Source organism: Chionomys nivalis, chromosome 24, assembly GCF_950005125.1.
Source record: "Chionomys nivalis chromosome 24, mChiNiv1.1, whole genome shotgun sequence".
In the NCBI taxonomy this organism is placed as follows: domain Eukaryota; kingdom Metazoa; phylum Chordata; class Mammalia; order Rodentia; family Cricetidae; genus Chionomys; species Chionomys nivalis.
In genome coordinates, this window is record NC_080109.1 from 6162010 (window position 1) to 6178928 (window position 16919).

Here is a 16919-nt window from a genome sequence, read left to right on the forward strand (position 1 = left end):
TTAATAAGAACAATGTCGGTTCTTTGCAAAGAAAAATGTGATAGAAAACCCTCAGCCAGGCTAACCAACAGAAAGAGACAGAAGACCCAAATTAATAAAATTAGAGGCAAAAGGCAACCATTACAATATATACCAATGAAAATCAGAAAATTAGGGCTTACCTAAAAAATGTATTTAGTACATTAGAAAATCTAAAAGAGGTTTATTTCTAGACACATATGACCTACTAAAGTTAAACCAACATGAGATAAATTATTGTCTTTTTTTTCTAAATGGACATGATGTCAAACTGCTTTCTAAGCATTTTTTTACAACCAGAGATTTGTGCTGCTCTCAACATTGGTCAAGAAAGATTCTTTTTTTGTAGAAGACAATGGTTAAGGAAGCAACTCAACTGGTCAAAGTGCTTAGAATAAATGACAATGAGGGCTCAGCTCTAAATGGGACATTCTACCCGTTCTATTGCTGTGAGAAAATAACCGGGCAAAAAATACTTTAGGGAGAAAATGGTTGTTTTAGTTCAGAATCCAGGTGGCAATCAATCATTGGAGGTTACTCTTAGAGGCAGGCGTCTAAGACAGCTGGACATACCATATTCATAGTCAAGAGCAGAAAGACACAAATGAAAACATGGTTTTTTTTCGAGACAGGGTTCCCCAGTAGCTATGGAGACAATCCTTGAACTTGCTCTGTAGACCAGGCTGGCCTTGAACTCACAGAGATCCACCTGCCGCTGCCCCCAAGTGCTGGGATTAAAGGCATGCGCCACCACTGTTCTGGTGAGAAGGCTCAGTTGGTAAAGGGCTTTCTGTTTAAGCATGAAGACTTGAGTTTAAATCTCCAGGAGCCCTGTAGAAAACCAAGCATGCAGTGTGTTTCTCCATTCCTGGGGAGGCAGAGATAGAAGGACCCCTGGGGCTGACGGGCCAACACCTAGGCAAATCAGGGAGCTCCACGTTCAGTGACAGGAAAGTGAAAAAAGAGAGAGAGACACCCAATGTTGGCTTCTGACCTCCATATACAGACCTATAAACACACACACACACACACACACACACGTATGCATACATTACAACCGAATGCAAAAAGAAAGTTCTGACACATTGCATGACATAGATGACCTTTGGGGTCACCGACTAAATAAAACAAGCTAGTCACAAAGGGCACTAGAGCAGGACTCCAGTTACATGAAGTTCTTAGAGTAACCAAACTGAGACAGGAAGTAGAGAGCCAGTTGCCAGAGCTTGTGGGGTATTGAGTTAGCATTGAAGGGTGCGGAGCTTCAGGGTTTCACAGTGAAAGAGCCGTGGAGACGGATGGTGGTGACGGCCGCAAAACAGTGCGACACGGACATCTTGCCGGGACTTTAAGCGTAAAAATGATGGGAGCCATAAACTTCTTCCTGCTGGGTACCACGATTCTGTAACAAAAGGATGCAGCTGAGCGGAGCACTCCTAGCTTACAGCGTTCCTAGTTCAGGCTGATGTTTGCAAAGGGCGCTCGTTCCTGTGAAATCTGCTGCTCCAGACAAATGTGAACATGTCCACTTGCCTGTTGTCATGTGTGTCTCCACCCTGTCACCTGCTGGTCAATGATTTTGTTAGATGTTTGTGCGTGTGTGTGTGTGTGTGTATGCATACGTAATGCGTGTGTGCGTGTGCTCGAGCATTATTTTTTCTAACCGTATAGGGAAACGTCTTTCTATAAAAATAAATTAAAAATTTATATATCTTTCTATAAAAATCTAAATTTCCAGTGTGGATTGTAGTTTATTCTTCCCCATGTATTATCATCAAAATGATGATGATTATGCATTTACTGGGTTCTGGGAAAAAATTCAGTCTGGGGACTTCCAAATTTTGCAAGAATGTAAATAATTGAACAATATCGTCAAATGTGAATTGATGCTAAGATAACAGAACAGGAAAGTCCCAAGTGAGTGTTTCCCCAGTTTCTTTGTCTTCCCTGACTGACAGCAAAGGCAGTGAATGCCTTGGTCCTAACAGAATAAATGTTTGTGATCAAATGAATCCATGTGCATATGAGCACATCCCAGAGAGATCTGCCAGAGTCTGAGCACCACTGACAGGGAGACCTGTAGGCAACACATTTTTCTGAGAGCGTGACTTTATTGCAGGGATAATTCTCCTTTTAAATGCAGCTTAATGCGTTTTCATTTAGGCAGCATTATTTCTCAAGTGTAGCCAAACATTTGGAAATAAAATTTAACTCAACACCATTTAGTCCCTTTGCAGAGCAGGGAAAGGAACCCGGGTGTGACTTCTACGCGTCTGTCTGAATGCCTTCCCACAAACAAAATTTAAAAACCGCATAGAACAATGGTTCTCAACCTGTATGTCATGGCCCCACAGGGTTGCATATCAGATATTTGCATTATGATTCAGAACAGTAGCAAAAATTACAGTTATGAAGTAGCAATTTTATGGTTGTGGGTCATCAGAACATGAATTAAAGGGTCACAGCATGAGGAAGGCTGAGAACCCTGGACAAGATGAAGTCAGTTCATCTGCTTAGAAAGATGAGAACTGGGGCACGGAAATGTACCTCTTTCAGTGCTTTGCACTGTAGCTTGTAAGTAAATAGGAATAATGAATTCTAAAAAGAAAAACTGACCAAAGACCATAAACTTAGAATTTTGAGCCATTAATATATGACATGAGCAGCTAATAATGGAAGGTGCTTGATGGTTGTGCAGCTGACTAGGAGGTAGAGAACAGAGGATCAGAAACACAAGGCCAGCCTGGGTTATATAGCAAGTTCAAAGCTGGTGTGGCGGTCACAAGAGATCCCATGATGGGGAGAGGAGGAGAGGGTCAGGCGTGGCCCATCTTCTGAGGCCCTCCTGACAACCAGAAATGAAAGCAACAGAGGGAAACAAAGGCAGGCCACTCCAAGATACAAGCAGGCAAGGACTTTCTGAAAGGATTCTAATGGCGTGGGTCATAATCTTGGGAACTGAAAAATGGGATTTTGTGAAATCATAAAATGTCTACGCAGCAGAGGAAATAATTATCAGAGTGACGAGACAGATTACAGGATGGGAATCTGTGTGTACATATTTCCAACTATGTACCAGAGGCCTAATATTCATAATTCATAGAGAATTTAAGAACTTCAACAATCCCTCCAAATCCAATAATCAATGAATAGGCAAATGAACTGAACAGATAATTTTTAAAAAAAATTACAAAGAGCTCATAAGTATATGACAAGGCACCCTTAGCATTATGCACCCTCTTCCCGTTTTCACTCTGCAGATTCAATGATGTAGAAGTCATTTCATCCAAAGCCCATTGGGAATGCTGGTCAACCTAGATGAGAGCACGTGCGGCATTGAAAGTAAGAGTTTGTCTTACTGGACCAAAGGAGAAATTAAAGGCAGAGGGGAGGAATGTGCAGCCATCTGGCCTGTTTACCTGGGGTGTGGGTCGGGGGAGGAGGTGGTCAATCAGCTGTATTCTGAAGCTGCATTCAAAGCTTTCTCCAAGATTCCCTAAATATCCTTGGGTAACAATGAAAATGTAGTGGAGACCAAAGAAGGGTTGAGATTCTTGTCTGCAGTTTTATCCTTGTCCTTCCGTCCTCTGTAACCTCAGGAGAGAAAGGAGGTGAAGAGGTGAGCATGGGCAGGGAGTAGATGTGGGGTTGAGAGGCCGTCTATCACCAGTTGTGTGCAAAAGATTCTATCTAGGTTGCTAGGATGAGCAGGCTACTGGACTCACGGTTAAGACAGAAGCTGTCTTTTAAGTGGTCTTACGTTAGAGTCACTTGTTAAAATACTACCCTCTCGACTGGTATAGACATAGATTCTGGAGAGCGGAGCCCTGCCTTTGGCCGGCTGGGGGTGAGCCATTGTTTTTTTCTTCCATTCTCGGGAGTTGCTCTCTGAACTGTGAGATATACTTTAGTAGTGCCCTTACTTTTCACACAGTACACCATTTTCCTGTGGGCACAGCCCCAGCCTCCTGTCTGCTTCAGCTTGCACACATTCTACACTAAGGCACCGTGTGCTGACAGCAGGGGACACACAGTGGTCATGTGGCCGCTTGTATGTGTAGCTTTTTCTTGGGTCGTATCATTATGTGAAAATAATTGAACAAATTCCTATCCTAACTTGCAGATAGTGTTTTTAGTAGGTGGTGGTTTTAGTCTTTTGAGACAGGGTCTTACTATGTAGCTGGCTGGTCTGAAATCTGTTATGGTAACTAGGCTGGCCTCAAACTTACAGAAATCCACCTGCCTTGCCTCTTCGGGGCAGGGATTAAAGGTGTCTTATGACTTTAAAGGCTGGCGGTCGTGTGTAAGTACCCCAGTCTTCTAGAGCTGTCCTCCAAGATCATAAAAAGAAAATTATAACAAGGGAGCAAAGAAGCAGATTTCAACTTCCACATGAAGATGTGTGGGCCAGGACATCCGAGGCCCAGAGCTCTAAACCATACAAGCAGGACCTGCACTCCCTGGCCCTGATTTGTGAACTGAAGCTTTTCAAAGTGAGGGCTCAGGCGGCACAGGCCTCATAGACGTGTGCAGCAAAAACGCATTCATCGAACACTGATGAAAGGCCCCTGACCAACGTATCTATTAACACTGACAGCTTTTCACATTCCTTTACGTAAAGCAACGGTTCTCAGCCTTCCTCATGCTGCGACCCTTTAATACAATTCTGTGCGTTGTGGTGACCCCCCAACTACAAAATTATTTTCGTTGCTACTTCATAACTGTAATTTTGCGCTGTTATAAGTCGTGATGTAAACATCTGATTTGCAGGATATCTGATATGCAACTCTTGCAAAAGGGTCATTTGACCACCCCCCGCCAGGGGTCAAGACCACTGAAATAAAGCAGTGCACGCTTGAGACCACAGTTCCGCAGAGCCTCAACTCCCGCAATGAGGAGATGGCATTCACAAATCTAAGTTTCCCACAGACCTAGTCCAGTCTTTATCTTCCGGTGGTTGAGTGCAATGATAAGCGATCATTTGTCTGGGCCCACCCCAGGGAGTCTAGGATACTCCTCTTTTCAGAGGAAAGGAGAAAATGCAATCTCTGCATTTTGCACGGCAGTTGCTTGCCTTGTATCCTGGCCAATAAGATACAGTGGCTGTCCACTAGACACATGGACACACACATGTCAGAGAGTGTGTGCACGGAACCCAAAGGCTAGTGATGGGAAGGGCGGGGGGTGTGTTTCGTCGATGGAGCTGTGTTCCACACAGACACCAAATCCTCAGCAAAGGAAATGAGAGAAATGGAGCACATCGTGGGATCACCTGTTTGGGGGTTTTTTGTGTTTTTAATTTAGCCCACGTGGTTAGCATGTCTACTTGGTTCTATTTCCATTGTGTGTGTGTGTGTGTGTGTGTGTGTGCAAAACTGGCGTTGATAGCTACGTAGCTTGTAAGTTGAACTCTTGAGAATCTAGAAATCTCTACAACAAGAGATGTGGGCGGAATCAGTTCCTTTCCGGGAACAAAGAATTTATCGCGCTGGGATGCCGTGGCAGTTATTCACTAATCTCCGCTCCTTCACTTAGCTTTGTTTGCCTAAGTTTTGACAACCTGGGTTCCTATTTACCCTGTCAACGGTGTCATCATTCACTGGGCTGAGAAACAGGTTTCATTTTTGTGTAATCGTTTCCAGAATAGGATAATGAACGCTAATTTGAATCACACAAAACGTTCCCGTTTTCTTTATAAAAAAAAAAGATCGTGGGATTTTAAACTACATTTGAAATCAACCGTCGAGAGCCAGGTTCGTGGAGCCTCATCTGGGGCTCCGACAATTCAGCAGCCTGAGATGGGAGAATCGCTTGAGCCCCGGATCTCAGGATGGACTGAGGCAATGAGGCAAAAGGAGGAGTCGTGGGTCAGTCAAGCTTCTAGTCTTCTGTCTAGAGACTAGTCAGACCTGAGGAGCAATAGACTTAGCTCTTGTGCGCACTTCAAGGAGCAGAGTATGGGGAGCCCCTGCTGCTCTTGGGGCAACTGTCTTTCCCACAGTGTGCACATATATGACCGCAGCCTGTCTCTACTAGGCAGGTCCCAAGAACCCCTGAAAAGTGAGGTCGAAATTTGGGGAGTAGAACCTGAGAATCAGCATTCTTCAGCTTCCATAAGTAGTTTTTATGCATGTCACATTTGGGGGACTGATGCAATAGATTGGGGTTGCAGTTAGCTGAGTCCCCTTCAGAGAGATTGTGACAATTTATTTGATGTGTTTTCTTGACTGCTCTGTGTGTGTGTGTGTGTGTGTAAGGATGCTCCAATCTCTGGTAATCATTATTCCTTGGTCATCTGTGAGAATGTCTGTGAAAGAGACTAGCACTTGAGTTGGGAGGCTAAAAGAAGAAGACACCCTCCAGGGGGAGCAAGTATCATGTCATCTGTCAAGAGCCCCTGCGGAAGTAAAGGTGTGCCCAGGAGTGCCTGCTCTCTCTTGGGTCCTCCAGCAGCTGCACTTGTAGTTTGGACTTGAATGCTGGCTTTCCAGGCTCTTCGGCTTGCAGATTACAGGTTACAAGACTTCTCAGCTTCCGTCATCACATGAGCCAACCCCTCTCAATGAACTCTTTATCTACACATACATATATCCTGTTTGTCGACAGGAACAGATGGAGCCCCGGGCTGCTGCCCTGAGCACTACTCAAAATTATTTCCCCATTATTTTAGGCAGTGTTGTTACAAAGTCTATGGGTTAGGAGCGATGAAGAGGTGGCTCAGTAGTTACGAGCACTTGCTGCTCTTGCAGAGGAACTAGGTTTGACCCCCACATTTGCAGGGCAGCCGTAACCACCATCTGTAGCTCTGGTTTCAGGGAATCCAAAGGCTCCTCTAGCCTCCATGAGTACCAGGCATGTACACGGTACACAGCTATACATGCAGACAAAACATGCAGACACAAAAATAAATATTAAAAACCACAAATGGCCTACAAGAATAGCCACTTTGGAAAATTAAGGCAAGGCCCAGAAAGGCTGGTGAATTGTCTTCCTGTCTTTAACTCACATAATAAAGGTGTTTATTTGTTCTTAGAAAACAAAAGCAAACAGCTGGTCCGTAGACTTCTTCTCCTACGGGTCGGGTCAATGCTACCCCACTCCATGGCAACAGCAACAAATCGCATTGGTGACGGTGAGGACAGCAGTTCGTGATGATTGATTTCGAATTGCAGGAACCCACAAGTAAGGCCTTTCAGTGTGGCACTTAGGTTTTTGTAAGAATAATAATGTGTCTTACGAAAAAGATTTGGAGGCTCATAATGATTGCATAAGCGCACCACCCTTGCTCTGACAGCGTGTGTCCTCGAGAGAAAACATATAACTCCGTTGGTGTCGTTAGACCAGCCAGATGCTTGCTACAATCACATGGCATCTTGTGGCCCAACAGATCATTTCCAACTTCCTCCGCCTCCTGCTCTTCATCCTCCTTCCATTTCCGGGCTGGAAGTCAGATTACCGCTCATGCCAGCAAGTGTTCTACCGCTGAGCTACAGCCCCAGCCCCTCAATGCCTATCTTTAGTTTATTTAGTTGTCCCGGGTCAAAGATTTATGGTAAGAGGTTGCATACTGTGCACAATACAGATTCCAACGACAGAACAAATAATGACTCAAGGCAAATTACACACCATGACCACAGATGAACGCAGTTTAAAATAAATTAAATATCAACAAGTGAGATGCGGCTTCACCAACCCAGGGTCTCGGCATTATGAATGTGTGTGAGCTTTGCTGTGATCCCTTTCTGAAAACCGGGACTATTTCCATCGTGAGGCTTAAGCCAAGTGTGCAGCAGGAGAGCTGTCTCGATCTTTTCTCAGACAGGAAACCACCGGCAATTCAGTGTGAAGTCACCTTCTATTTTTAAAGTAATTGGATTTGGGACATAACTATTAGTGTGACAGCTTCACAGGGCAAAAGAGATGAATAAGGAGCAGTGAAACCTAGGCTAATGGAGCAATGCTTTTCAAAATTACACATACATTTGTGTTTGTCTTCTATCACTTCCGGTTTCATCCATCACACTGCTTCTGCCTTTTTCCTAGAGAGATTTCTGCTGCTTATTTGCTTCTAACAAAGACCACCCCTTGAGAAGGGGGAGTGCCGCAACGCTCCTGGCTTCCAGGCGCTGGGTTTCTAGCACACAAAAATGGCTGACTCAAAGTGTTAGCATTTTTTGCTGAGCCTGTAACCCGAATATCATGTACACAAACAACCCAGATGTACAGAGGCTAGGCAGAGGCTTCCAGCCCCTCCGAACCAGGCTGTGCAAACAATTCAACAGTCCTGACCTCTGAATACTAGCGGCTTCATGAAAAACATTGGGCGAAGCCAGACGATCTCTTACTGTGCTTTTGTAGTTAATTAATTATTAATTTTGTATTTAATTAATTATTAATTTTCCTGAGTGGGTCTTTGCATGTTGCACAGGTTGCTTTTGCAACCTTGAGCTCAAGCAATCCTCTTGCCTCTGTTTCTGCAGCGTCTGGTGTAGCTGAGACTACAGGTGCAGTTACGGCTAACACGTTTTTTCTATGTCCTATATTCACTGTTCAACAACTAGCTTTATTGTGAGTGCAGTGGAAATTCATGAGGAAAAATAATCTGAAGTAAAGAACGTCTTTGTAAGGTAGGCATGGCCGGGCACGCTTGTGATCTCAGCACGGGAGGCTGAGGCAGAAAGTGTCAGTCGGTGATGGAGCACAGGAAGGTTTGCAAAGTCAAGGCCAGCCTAGGGTGAATCGTGAATGCCACACTAACCTGACTACACAGGGAGCTCCTGTTTCAATCACTAAAGCCTTGGGTGAGTAAGATGGCTCAGGGGGTAAAGGCACTTGCTGTCAAGCCTAATGACCCGACTTCAATCCCTGGGACACACACGGTGGAAGGAGAGAACCAACTTTTGCAAGGTGTCCTCTGAGCGCCACGTTCAGGCCTTAGCATCCCTGGGGGTTCCCCCATGCCAACAAAGAATGTGATGTTTTGCATTTTCCTGATTGCTAAGGATGTTGAAGCATTTTTTTGGCCGTTTATATTTCTTCTTACGTGAACGACCTATTCAGTTCCTTAGGCTACATACCATCAAATGGTTTGGGTTTTGAGTGTTTAAAATATGCAGTTCTTTATAATATACATGTGTGTGTATATACACACTCCACAGACACACATAGAAACATATGCGCGCGCGCGCACACACACACACACACACACACACACACACATATTCATTATTTCTCCCCGAATGAGTAGCTGACAGATTCCCACCTCCATCCCATCCTGTATGCTGTCTCTTCTCTGTGGCTATTATTTCTGTCATTATCAGATGCTCTTCAATGTCATGCGATCCTCTTTGTGAATTCTTAAGATCATTTCCTTGTGCTACCGGAGTTCTCTCCAGAAACTTCTTGCCTACATCTTCAAGTATTTTGCCTATGTGCTAGTGGTTTCAACGTTTGAGTGAAGTCTCTAATCTCTTTTTGACTGATTTTATATGCTACATATCCAACTTTATTCTTCTACCTGTAAATATGGAGTTTCCCCAGCATCATGATTGAAGAAATTGTCTTTTCTCTGATGCATGTCTTTTACATAGTCTTTGCCAAAACAATGCCTGGCTGTAGCTATGCTAGTGTACACCTAGGCCTTTTATTCTGTTCTCTTGCTCTGCCAATTTTTTTATTACTGTGGCTCTGTAATAAAATTTGATATCAGATATTTAAGCCCTGTCTCTTAAATGTCCCATCGTCTCCCAACTGTACCACTCTGCGAACCAGGCCTTTCACTTGGACATTTTCCGGACATTCAAGATTTAAATGACAGCGTCATGTTAATATCCCACAAGAGCGGAAGCTGGTTGTAACTGGGATTCTAGACGCAAACTCAGTTTGCACAGGATAAAGTGTCAATTGAAACGACATAACAAGGAAGTAGCTGTCAAGGCCAGAATGTGAGAAGTTTGCGGTGGACAGCCAAGCCCGTTTCTGCAACAATTAAGGAGTAGGAGAAAGGAGAGGAGGCCGAAAGCCCTAGAAAGACACAGCAGAAGTGGCCGGAGTGAGCTGTGCACCGTGTGCAGGTGTCTTTGACTACTCGTTCTCACAGTCAGCTGTGAGAAACTGTGTGTCGTATGTTTGTTTGTGTGTATGCACAAGTATATGTGATCCATGTGAGAAACCTTCCTCTAGCTCTCTTCACCTTATTTTGTCTGTATGTGTGTGTGCGCGCGCGCGCGCGTGTGTTCAAGCGTCTATGTAAATATGGGTATATACATGCCGTGGCGCTCAGGTGGAGGTCAGAAATAACCCCTGGTGCCAGTCTTGCCTTTCCCCTGTTTAGATCCTGGGTCTCTTTGCTGTTTTTCCATTGCATAGGCTAGTTGACCCACTTGGCTAGCGGGCCTTCTGGTTTCCAGGATTTCCCTGACTCCACTCTCCATTACCCCATAAAAACCCTGTGGGTAGAGATGCTCAAGTAATATGTAATGGTAGTCGGAATGTGCCTGGCCACCATAGGGAGTGAAATTATTAGGCATGGCCTTTGTTGGCATAGGTGTGGCCTTTGTTGGCGTAGGCGTGGCATTGTTGGAGAAAAGGTGTCTCGGTTCACTTCCTGCTGTCTGTGGATCAAAACATAGAATTCTCAGCTCCTTCTCCAGTACCGTGTCTGCCTGCATGTTGCCATGACAATAGTGGACTAACCGTCTGAAACTGTAAGCCGGTCCCAATAAAAAGTTTTCCTTTCTAAGAGTTGCTGTGGTCATGGTGTCTCTTCACCTCAATAGAAACCCAGACGACGACATAGGTTCTGGGAACTGAAATTTGGGTCCTCACCTTCCACAGTCAGCTCTTCTGCTCACTAAGCCATCTCTCCAGCCCCGCCTTCTGTTTTGAAACAGTGTCTCTCATGGAATCTGGTTCCATGAGTTTGCTGACTGACTTGACTGGCTGTCTGGAGAGCTCCAGAGATCTCTGTGTCTCTACCCACCCCTGGGTGCTGGGGTTCCATATGACCACCCAAAGCCCGGATGCTGGGGACCTGAACTCAAGTCTTCATGCTTGCTCAGAAAGTTCTTTACCTACTGAGCCATCTCTCCAGCCCCTAAAAATCCAATTAGTGTCAACCAGAAAACCCTAAGTATGGAGTAGTCATCATGAATGTCAAGGGATAACTCTCAGTTGTATTAGCTGATGCACTAGTCTGTGGTTATGGACGAGTAATTTGATAATTTTTAGGGAGGAAAAATGATATATGTTAGTGATGCATCTGCATTTTGTTCTAAAATAGTTTGGTAGAAGAAACCAATGCATTGATTAATTGTGGCAAAATTCTGGTAGCCACTGACTCTGGGTGATAGGGAAGAGTCCATTGGCATAAGTTTTATGCATAATAAAAATTTCAAAATCTAAAGCTATTTTTTCAAAATAACTAAAATTGCTTTTTTTTTAGTATTGGTGAGCTTGGATACATTATTCATCATATTAGACATAAATCCCTAAGCTTATGTCATTAATAAGAGTTATGTATTTGTTTGTATCACATCTGCTAATTCTGCTTTTCATAAATATAAGAAAATATTAGAAAGAGGAGGTTATGGGCTGGTTCAGTCAGTCAAGTGGTTGCCATACAAGCATAAGGACCTGAGTTCAATCCCCCAGACCTCACTTAAAAAGCTAAGCATCGTAGCATGTGCCTGAGATCCTGGAGCTGAGAGAGAGACTGAAGGATCCAGGAGTGCCCGGGCCAGGCAGACTGCCTGAGTCAACAAGCCTCGGTGAGAAACCCCGTCTCAAAATTAGAGTGGGGGAAAATGGAAGAAGAAGAAGATACTGGATGTTAACCTCTGGCTTCCACATACACATGTGTGTATGTGTGTGCATATTAACATGTTCACACTGTGTCTATGCACATGCATGTTACATAAACACAAGCATTTACATACATGGAAAAAACATAAAAGAGACACACAGTGAAGCAACGTATTTTTTTTTTAAAGATTTATTTATTTATTATGTATACAATAGTCTGTCTGTATGTATGCTTGCTGGCCAGAAGAGGGCACCAGATCTCATTACAGATGGCTGTGAGCCACCATGTGGTTGCTGGGAATTGAACTCAGGACCTCTGGAAGAGCAGTCAGTGCTCTTAACCTCTGAGCCATCTCTCCAACCCGAAGCAACGTATTTAAGAGGGCTGGGAATCTATCTCAGCGATACAGCCCTTGCCTGGCATGTGTGAGGTCCTGGGTTCAAATCCCAGAACCATTAAACTTGTAAAACAAAAAAGTTCACGTATTTTTAAGATTGAACATTTCTAACTTAGTTATAAAATATAGGCAAATATGAAGATGACACTGTTTCAACATGATACAAAAGCATGAAGCTTTTCAATGGTGGTGAAGATTTGAAAGTACGCAAAGGGGCTGGAGAGGAAAGGGCCCTAACTCAAGTGTCTGGAAATAGGGAGAGTTTATCAGGACAGAGCCTCAAGGGGCTGCAAGGATGGGTGGGCAGGATGGACCACACTCGGTTGGTGAAGCTTTGCCCACAGGACTTCCCTTTAATAACCAATGCTGCATCCTGGCCTTGAATCAAATGGCAGTGGGGAGGGGAACGTTTCTCACACTGGAGGTGAGACCCAGAGATAAGCAAAAGGAAGAGGCCAGAATGACCCCAGGAAGAGGACGATAGTTAGACACTAGATTAAAACTCTTCTTGAGGGCTAGAAACAACTCCCGTGTGACTCGGGGAAGGAGGGAGAGTCGGGATAAGAAAATAGAGGTTTCCTTTAGGGCTGGGCTCTCCACAGAGATAATCTTCTTCTCCTTGACCAGGTAAGGGGCTCTGTGTTAATTATACAACCTAAATGAGGGAAGGCGGGCAAGAAACCCCTCGGCTAGCTAGGGCTCTTGACATTCGCTAGCTGCTGGGAGAGAGGTAGTTTTTGGGTTTTGTTTTGTTTTTGTTTTGAGTGATGTGACCCCTGGTAGGTCAACCCCATGCCAGGACAGAACCTGCTCCCAGAACTCGCTGGGCAACACCAACTGGACTTGTTGGGGAAAGCAAGCAGAAAGGAAGAAATGTCAGTTGGGTGGGAAGAGATTAGAGGGTAGGGAGAGGAATTGCAGGGGATGATCGTGCTCAAAATGCATTATAGCGAACTCTCGGAGAGTTAATAGAAATAGCACTAGGAAAAGAAAATATAGGCTCTATTACAAAGAGAAAAAGAAAGGAAGAGCTTCAAAGCTTCACAAAGGAGTGACAGGCCAGTGGGAGGGACGGAGAAGAAGGAAGTAAGCCAGCTCACCCTGGCCCCTGCCGCTGCTCTGTGGGGAGGGGGCTGATAGGCAGAAGCCTATGAGAAAGGTAAACCTTGTGGCCCTGGTGGAAAGTGGCTAGCAGTTCCTCCAACAAACTCCTCAAAGGCCTCAAACTTTATTATAGGTTTTTCTGAGACAATAACTCCTCTGGGGTGGGTCATTTGTGGGGAGGAGTTCCACTTTGCCCCTCTGTAGAACTCAGAAGGCACTGGCTGGGCACCATGTTGGAAGGGAAACAGTGTTTAAAACTGAGCTGACATAGGAACCGGAGAACAGAGAACAGTCACAAATCAAAGACCCTGAATTAAGCCAGCCATGAACCCAGGGTAAGAGACAGCCCTGGGAAGCAGCTGTAGACTCCAAGAAGGCTAAACAAGTCAGGATTGTGAGTTCAGGGTCAGCCTGGATTGTATATGAGAGCCTGTCTCAAATACACTCACTCATCTTGAGCTTAATATAGACAGAGATTGTTGACTACACCCAGGATTATCTACACATGCTTATGCAAGTTAGCATATATGCACATATTTCCTTGTTCTGCTGAAATTATCTAAAAGAAACTACCCTCCAACAGCAATGGTCATGTCTGGCACCTGATGAAAAAACCCAAAGCGCCTTAGAGAACAGTCAGTTCTAGGAGTGGAGCAGGAGGGAAAAGAAGCAAATACAAGCCAACCAACCGCATCCACCTTGATGTTTTCCAAGGTGGGCACAGCAGAGAGCAGAAAGAGCGCAATGGCTAAAGGTAAAACGACCAGCAACAGCACGAGCCGATTAGCACGGGAGCAGAGCCCAACGGATCAAATGAATCGTCACGAGTTTACAGTGATATAACTGTGTGAATAAATGAAAAGATGCTGACGAGAAGACAACCCTCTCATGCAGGTGTGGTTCAGACGATGCACCGAGAAGTTTCAGCTGCAAGGAAAAGTAGAGGCTGCACAGTAGCGGGAAGGAGAGAATACAATGACGTTGTCATGGAGACACCTGCCAGCTTCCACTGCAGCCGGGTAGCTAGGATCAGTAGCCACAGGACAAGTTATGTTGATACTGACTTTTTGTGCAACATGATGCAAATGTCACTTTATCTCTGTGGCTTCCCCAATACAATAACTCTAATTTAACAACACACACACAAACCCTTTCAGACAGATTCAAAGTAAGGGACAGCTATATCACACACACACACGAGAGAGAGAGAGAGAGAGAGAGAGAGAGAGAGAGAGAGAGAGAGAGAGAGGGAGAGAGAGAGGGAGAGAGAGAGAGAAAACTGTATAGTTGTATGTACTCTTTAAAATGACAAGGCCTAAAAGCAAGAAGACATTCATGAATTATCACAGCCTGTTGGCTCCCGGGAGGTGGGGCAGCTGAAAGCAATGTGGTGGACAAACTTCTGGAACAGAAAAGGACATTGGGCAACACTAGGAAATAAAGTGTGCATTTTAACTAATACTATAGCTAATAATAATGCATTGTTATTGTCCCATGAACGGCAACAAGTTACCCTGCTAACAAGAACTGAGGAGAGCTGAGGTTAAAAGCCTATGCTTAGTGTTCAGAAGGTCCTGGATTCCACCCTCAGCACCAAATGATAGAATAATTGAGGAAGCCGTGGGGGGGATATAGAAATGTTCTGTACTTTATAGATTTCCTGTGAAACAGACACAACTACTACCCACCCCTTTTAAAGACGAATTGAGATGATTCTAGGAGAGGTTTCAGGAAAGGAACACCCCGAACCAATCCTCCACCCACTGCTTTCCCAGGGCTTCTGACTTGGGCTCTTTAGCAACCCCCCCCCCCCCACCAGCCTCCACGTGGATTCCTGACTCTCAGAGTCGTGTCTACAGCAGTCAAGAGTTGGTTTGGACAGGCCTTGTCTTTTTCAGCTTGGTTTGTCACTTCTGGAATCACCTGGGCAGTCTGTGGGGTCTTGCGCCCATCCTACGTCAGCTGTTCTGTGGAGGGAGAGGAGGCACAACTAGCTTAGTATGGTCCCTGTGCTGCAGCTGCCATGAAGCCGGCCAGGGTGAAGGAAACCTTCTTCTATGCAAACACTTAGACAGGGAAAGGTGGCTCTGTCGGCGCCGAGAGACTTACAAGACAGATGTGATGGAAACTCGCTAGTGCAGTGAACAGACAGCAAACTGATTGCCACAAGGCTGTTAGATGTGCTTGTAATTTGAAATAAGATGAAAATTTGCTTTAGGTTCTAAGGACTTGATCCAACTGGTCATGTCTTATTTTTTTTAATTGAATTGTAACTGTACACACACACACACACACATACATATATACACACACACACACTGCCCAAATCACTGTTAAGTGTAAGTGTAAGCTGAAAAAATAAAATGAAATCCAACTATTTTATGAGGTTTAACATACATCTTCTTTAAGAAAAAGTGTTTTTTTGGCTCAGTGCAGTGGTGCACGCCTTTAATTCTGTCACTCAGACAGACGAAAGTGGCTCCCTATGAGTTCAAGACCAGCCTGGTTTACATAAGGAATGTGAGGCCAGCCAGGGCTACATAGTGAGGCTCTGTCTCAGGAAACAAAATGACAGGAGAATAGAATAACACTTAGAATTTTAAGACATTTATTTAAAGAGTAGTCTAATTTTGCTCAAATTCTTATCCATGAAATATGTCCAATTTTAAAAGATGCAATAAATCTAAATCACTAATAGTGAAAAGTATGACCAAGATACTTCTTACTAACATCAGGCAGTTTCCCTCCCACTAATCATGAATTTATGCTAATGGAAATCTCCCTTTGTCAAAGCTAGCTTTGCCAGACTGACTGTGGCTGTAAAGACCTGTTGACAGTACAAGGTGTCCACGATGGGACCCACGCATAAGACAACAATAATCTTGTGCTTATTTCACTGTCAAACCCTTTATGTGGGGATGAAAATGGCTTAGATCCCGGAAAAAGTGAACCCACGCTCTCTGCTCACCTGTGACGACCATGCGCTTTCCCACGGTCTCAGAGAGTGGCTCCCGATACGAGAGAGACATGCTGACCTTTAAGCTTCTTTGCTGCAATTACTGCCCGAATTGCCCTCAGAGCAGTGAATGGACCAGGAAGTGTCAAGGACGGGATCTCTGCTCTCCCAGTCTGTGACCTAGGCTGGCTCGTTACTAAGGATGCATTATGACAAGAAGAGCAGATATTCCTTCTGCCAGAGCTCTGTATTCCAGTGCCCGAGGGCAGACACCACTGGAGCTTCACCCCACCACTACTGTCCCTTGTCTGCCCATATCAACCAGAAGCATCTTGTCCATGATGTCCTAGAACAGTCCAGCCGGCTGTCTCCAGTATCTTTCAGCATTTCTGGAGAATGTTCTACAGGGACAAATTGGGGGTGTACAGAGGAGAAAGAAAAAGAAATGCAAAGCATGGTTAAACACATTTGAAAGACACTCTCCAGAAAAGATAAAGCCTGCCCCGAGACAGCTAGACTACACAGACATGAACCAGAATGCTTTCCATTTCTGGCACACAGCGCTTCCAAACAGAGCCGATTCCATTTCCCAGTGTGGAAATGGGTCAAACCTGTCTCGTTTTCCTGGCCTTCAGTGTCTT

General features: G+C 44.6%; 1 protein-coding gene across 1 annotated transcript in view; it reads right to left on the reverse strand.

Annotated features, from left to right (window-relative positions):
• The window catches only part of Spmip2 (sperm microtubule inner protein 2), a 73771-nt gene extending 57420 nt beyond the window's left edge, over positions 1-16351 (reverse strand). The window contains exon 1 of the mRNA XM_057756719.1: positions 16291-16351. Within this exon, the coding sequence (XP_057612702.1) occupies positions 16291-16351 (61 nt within the window). The remainder of the gene's footprint in view (positions 1-16290) is intronic.
• Positions 16352-16919: the final 568 nt, after the last annotated feature.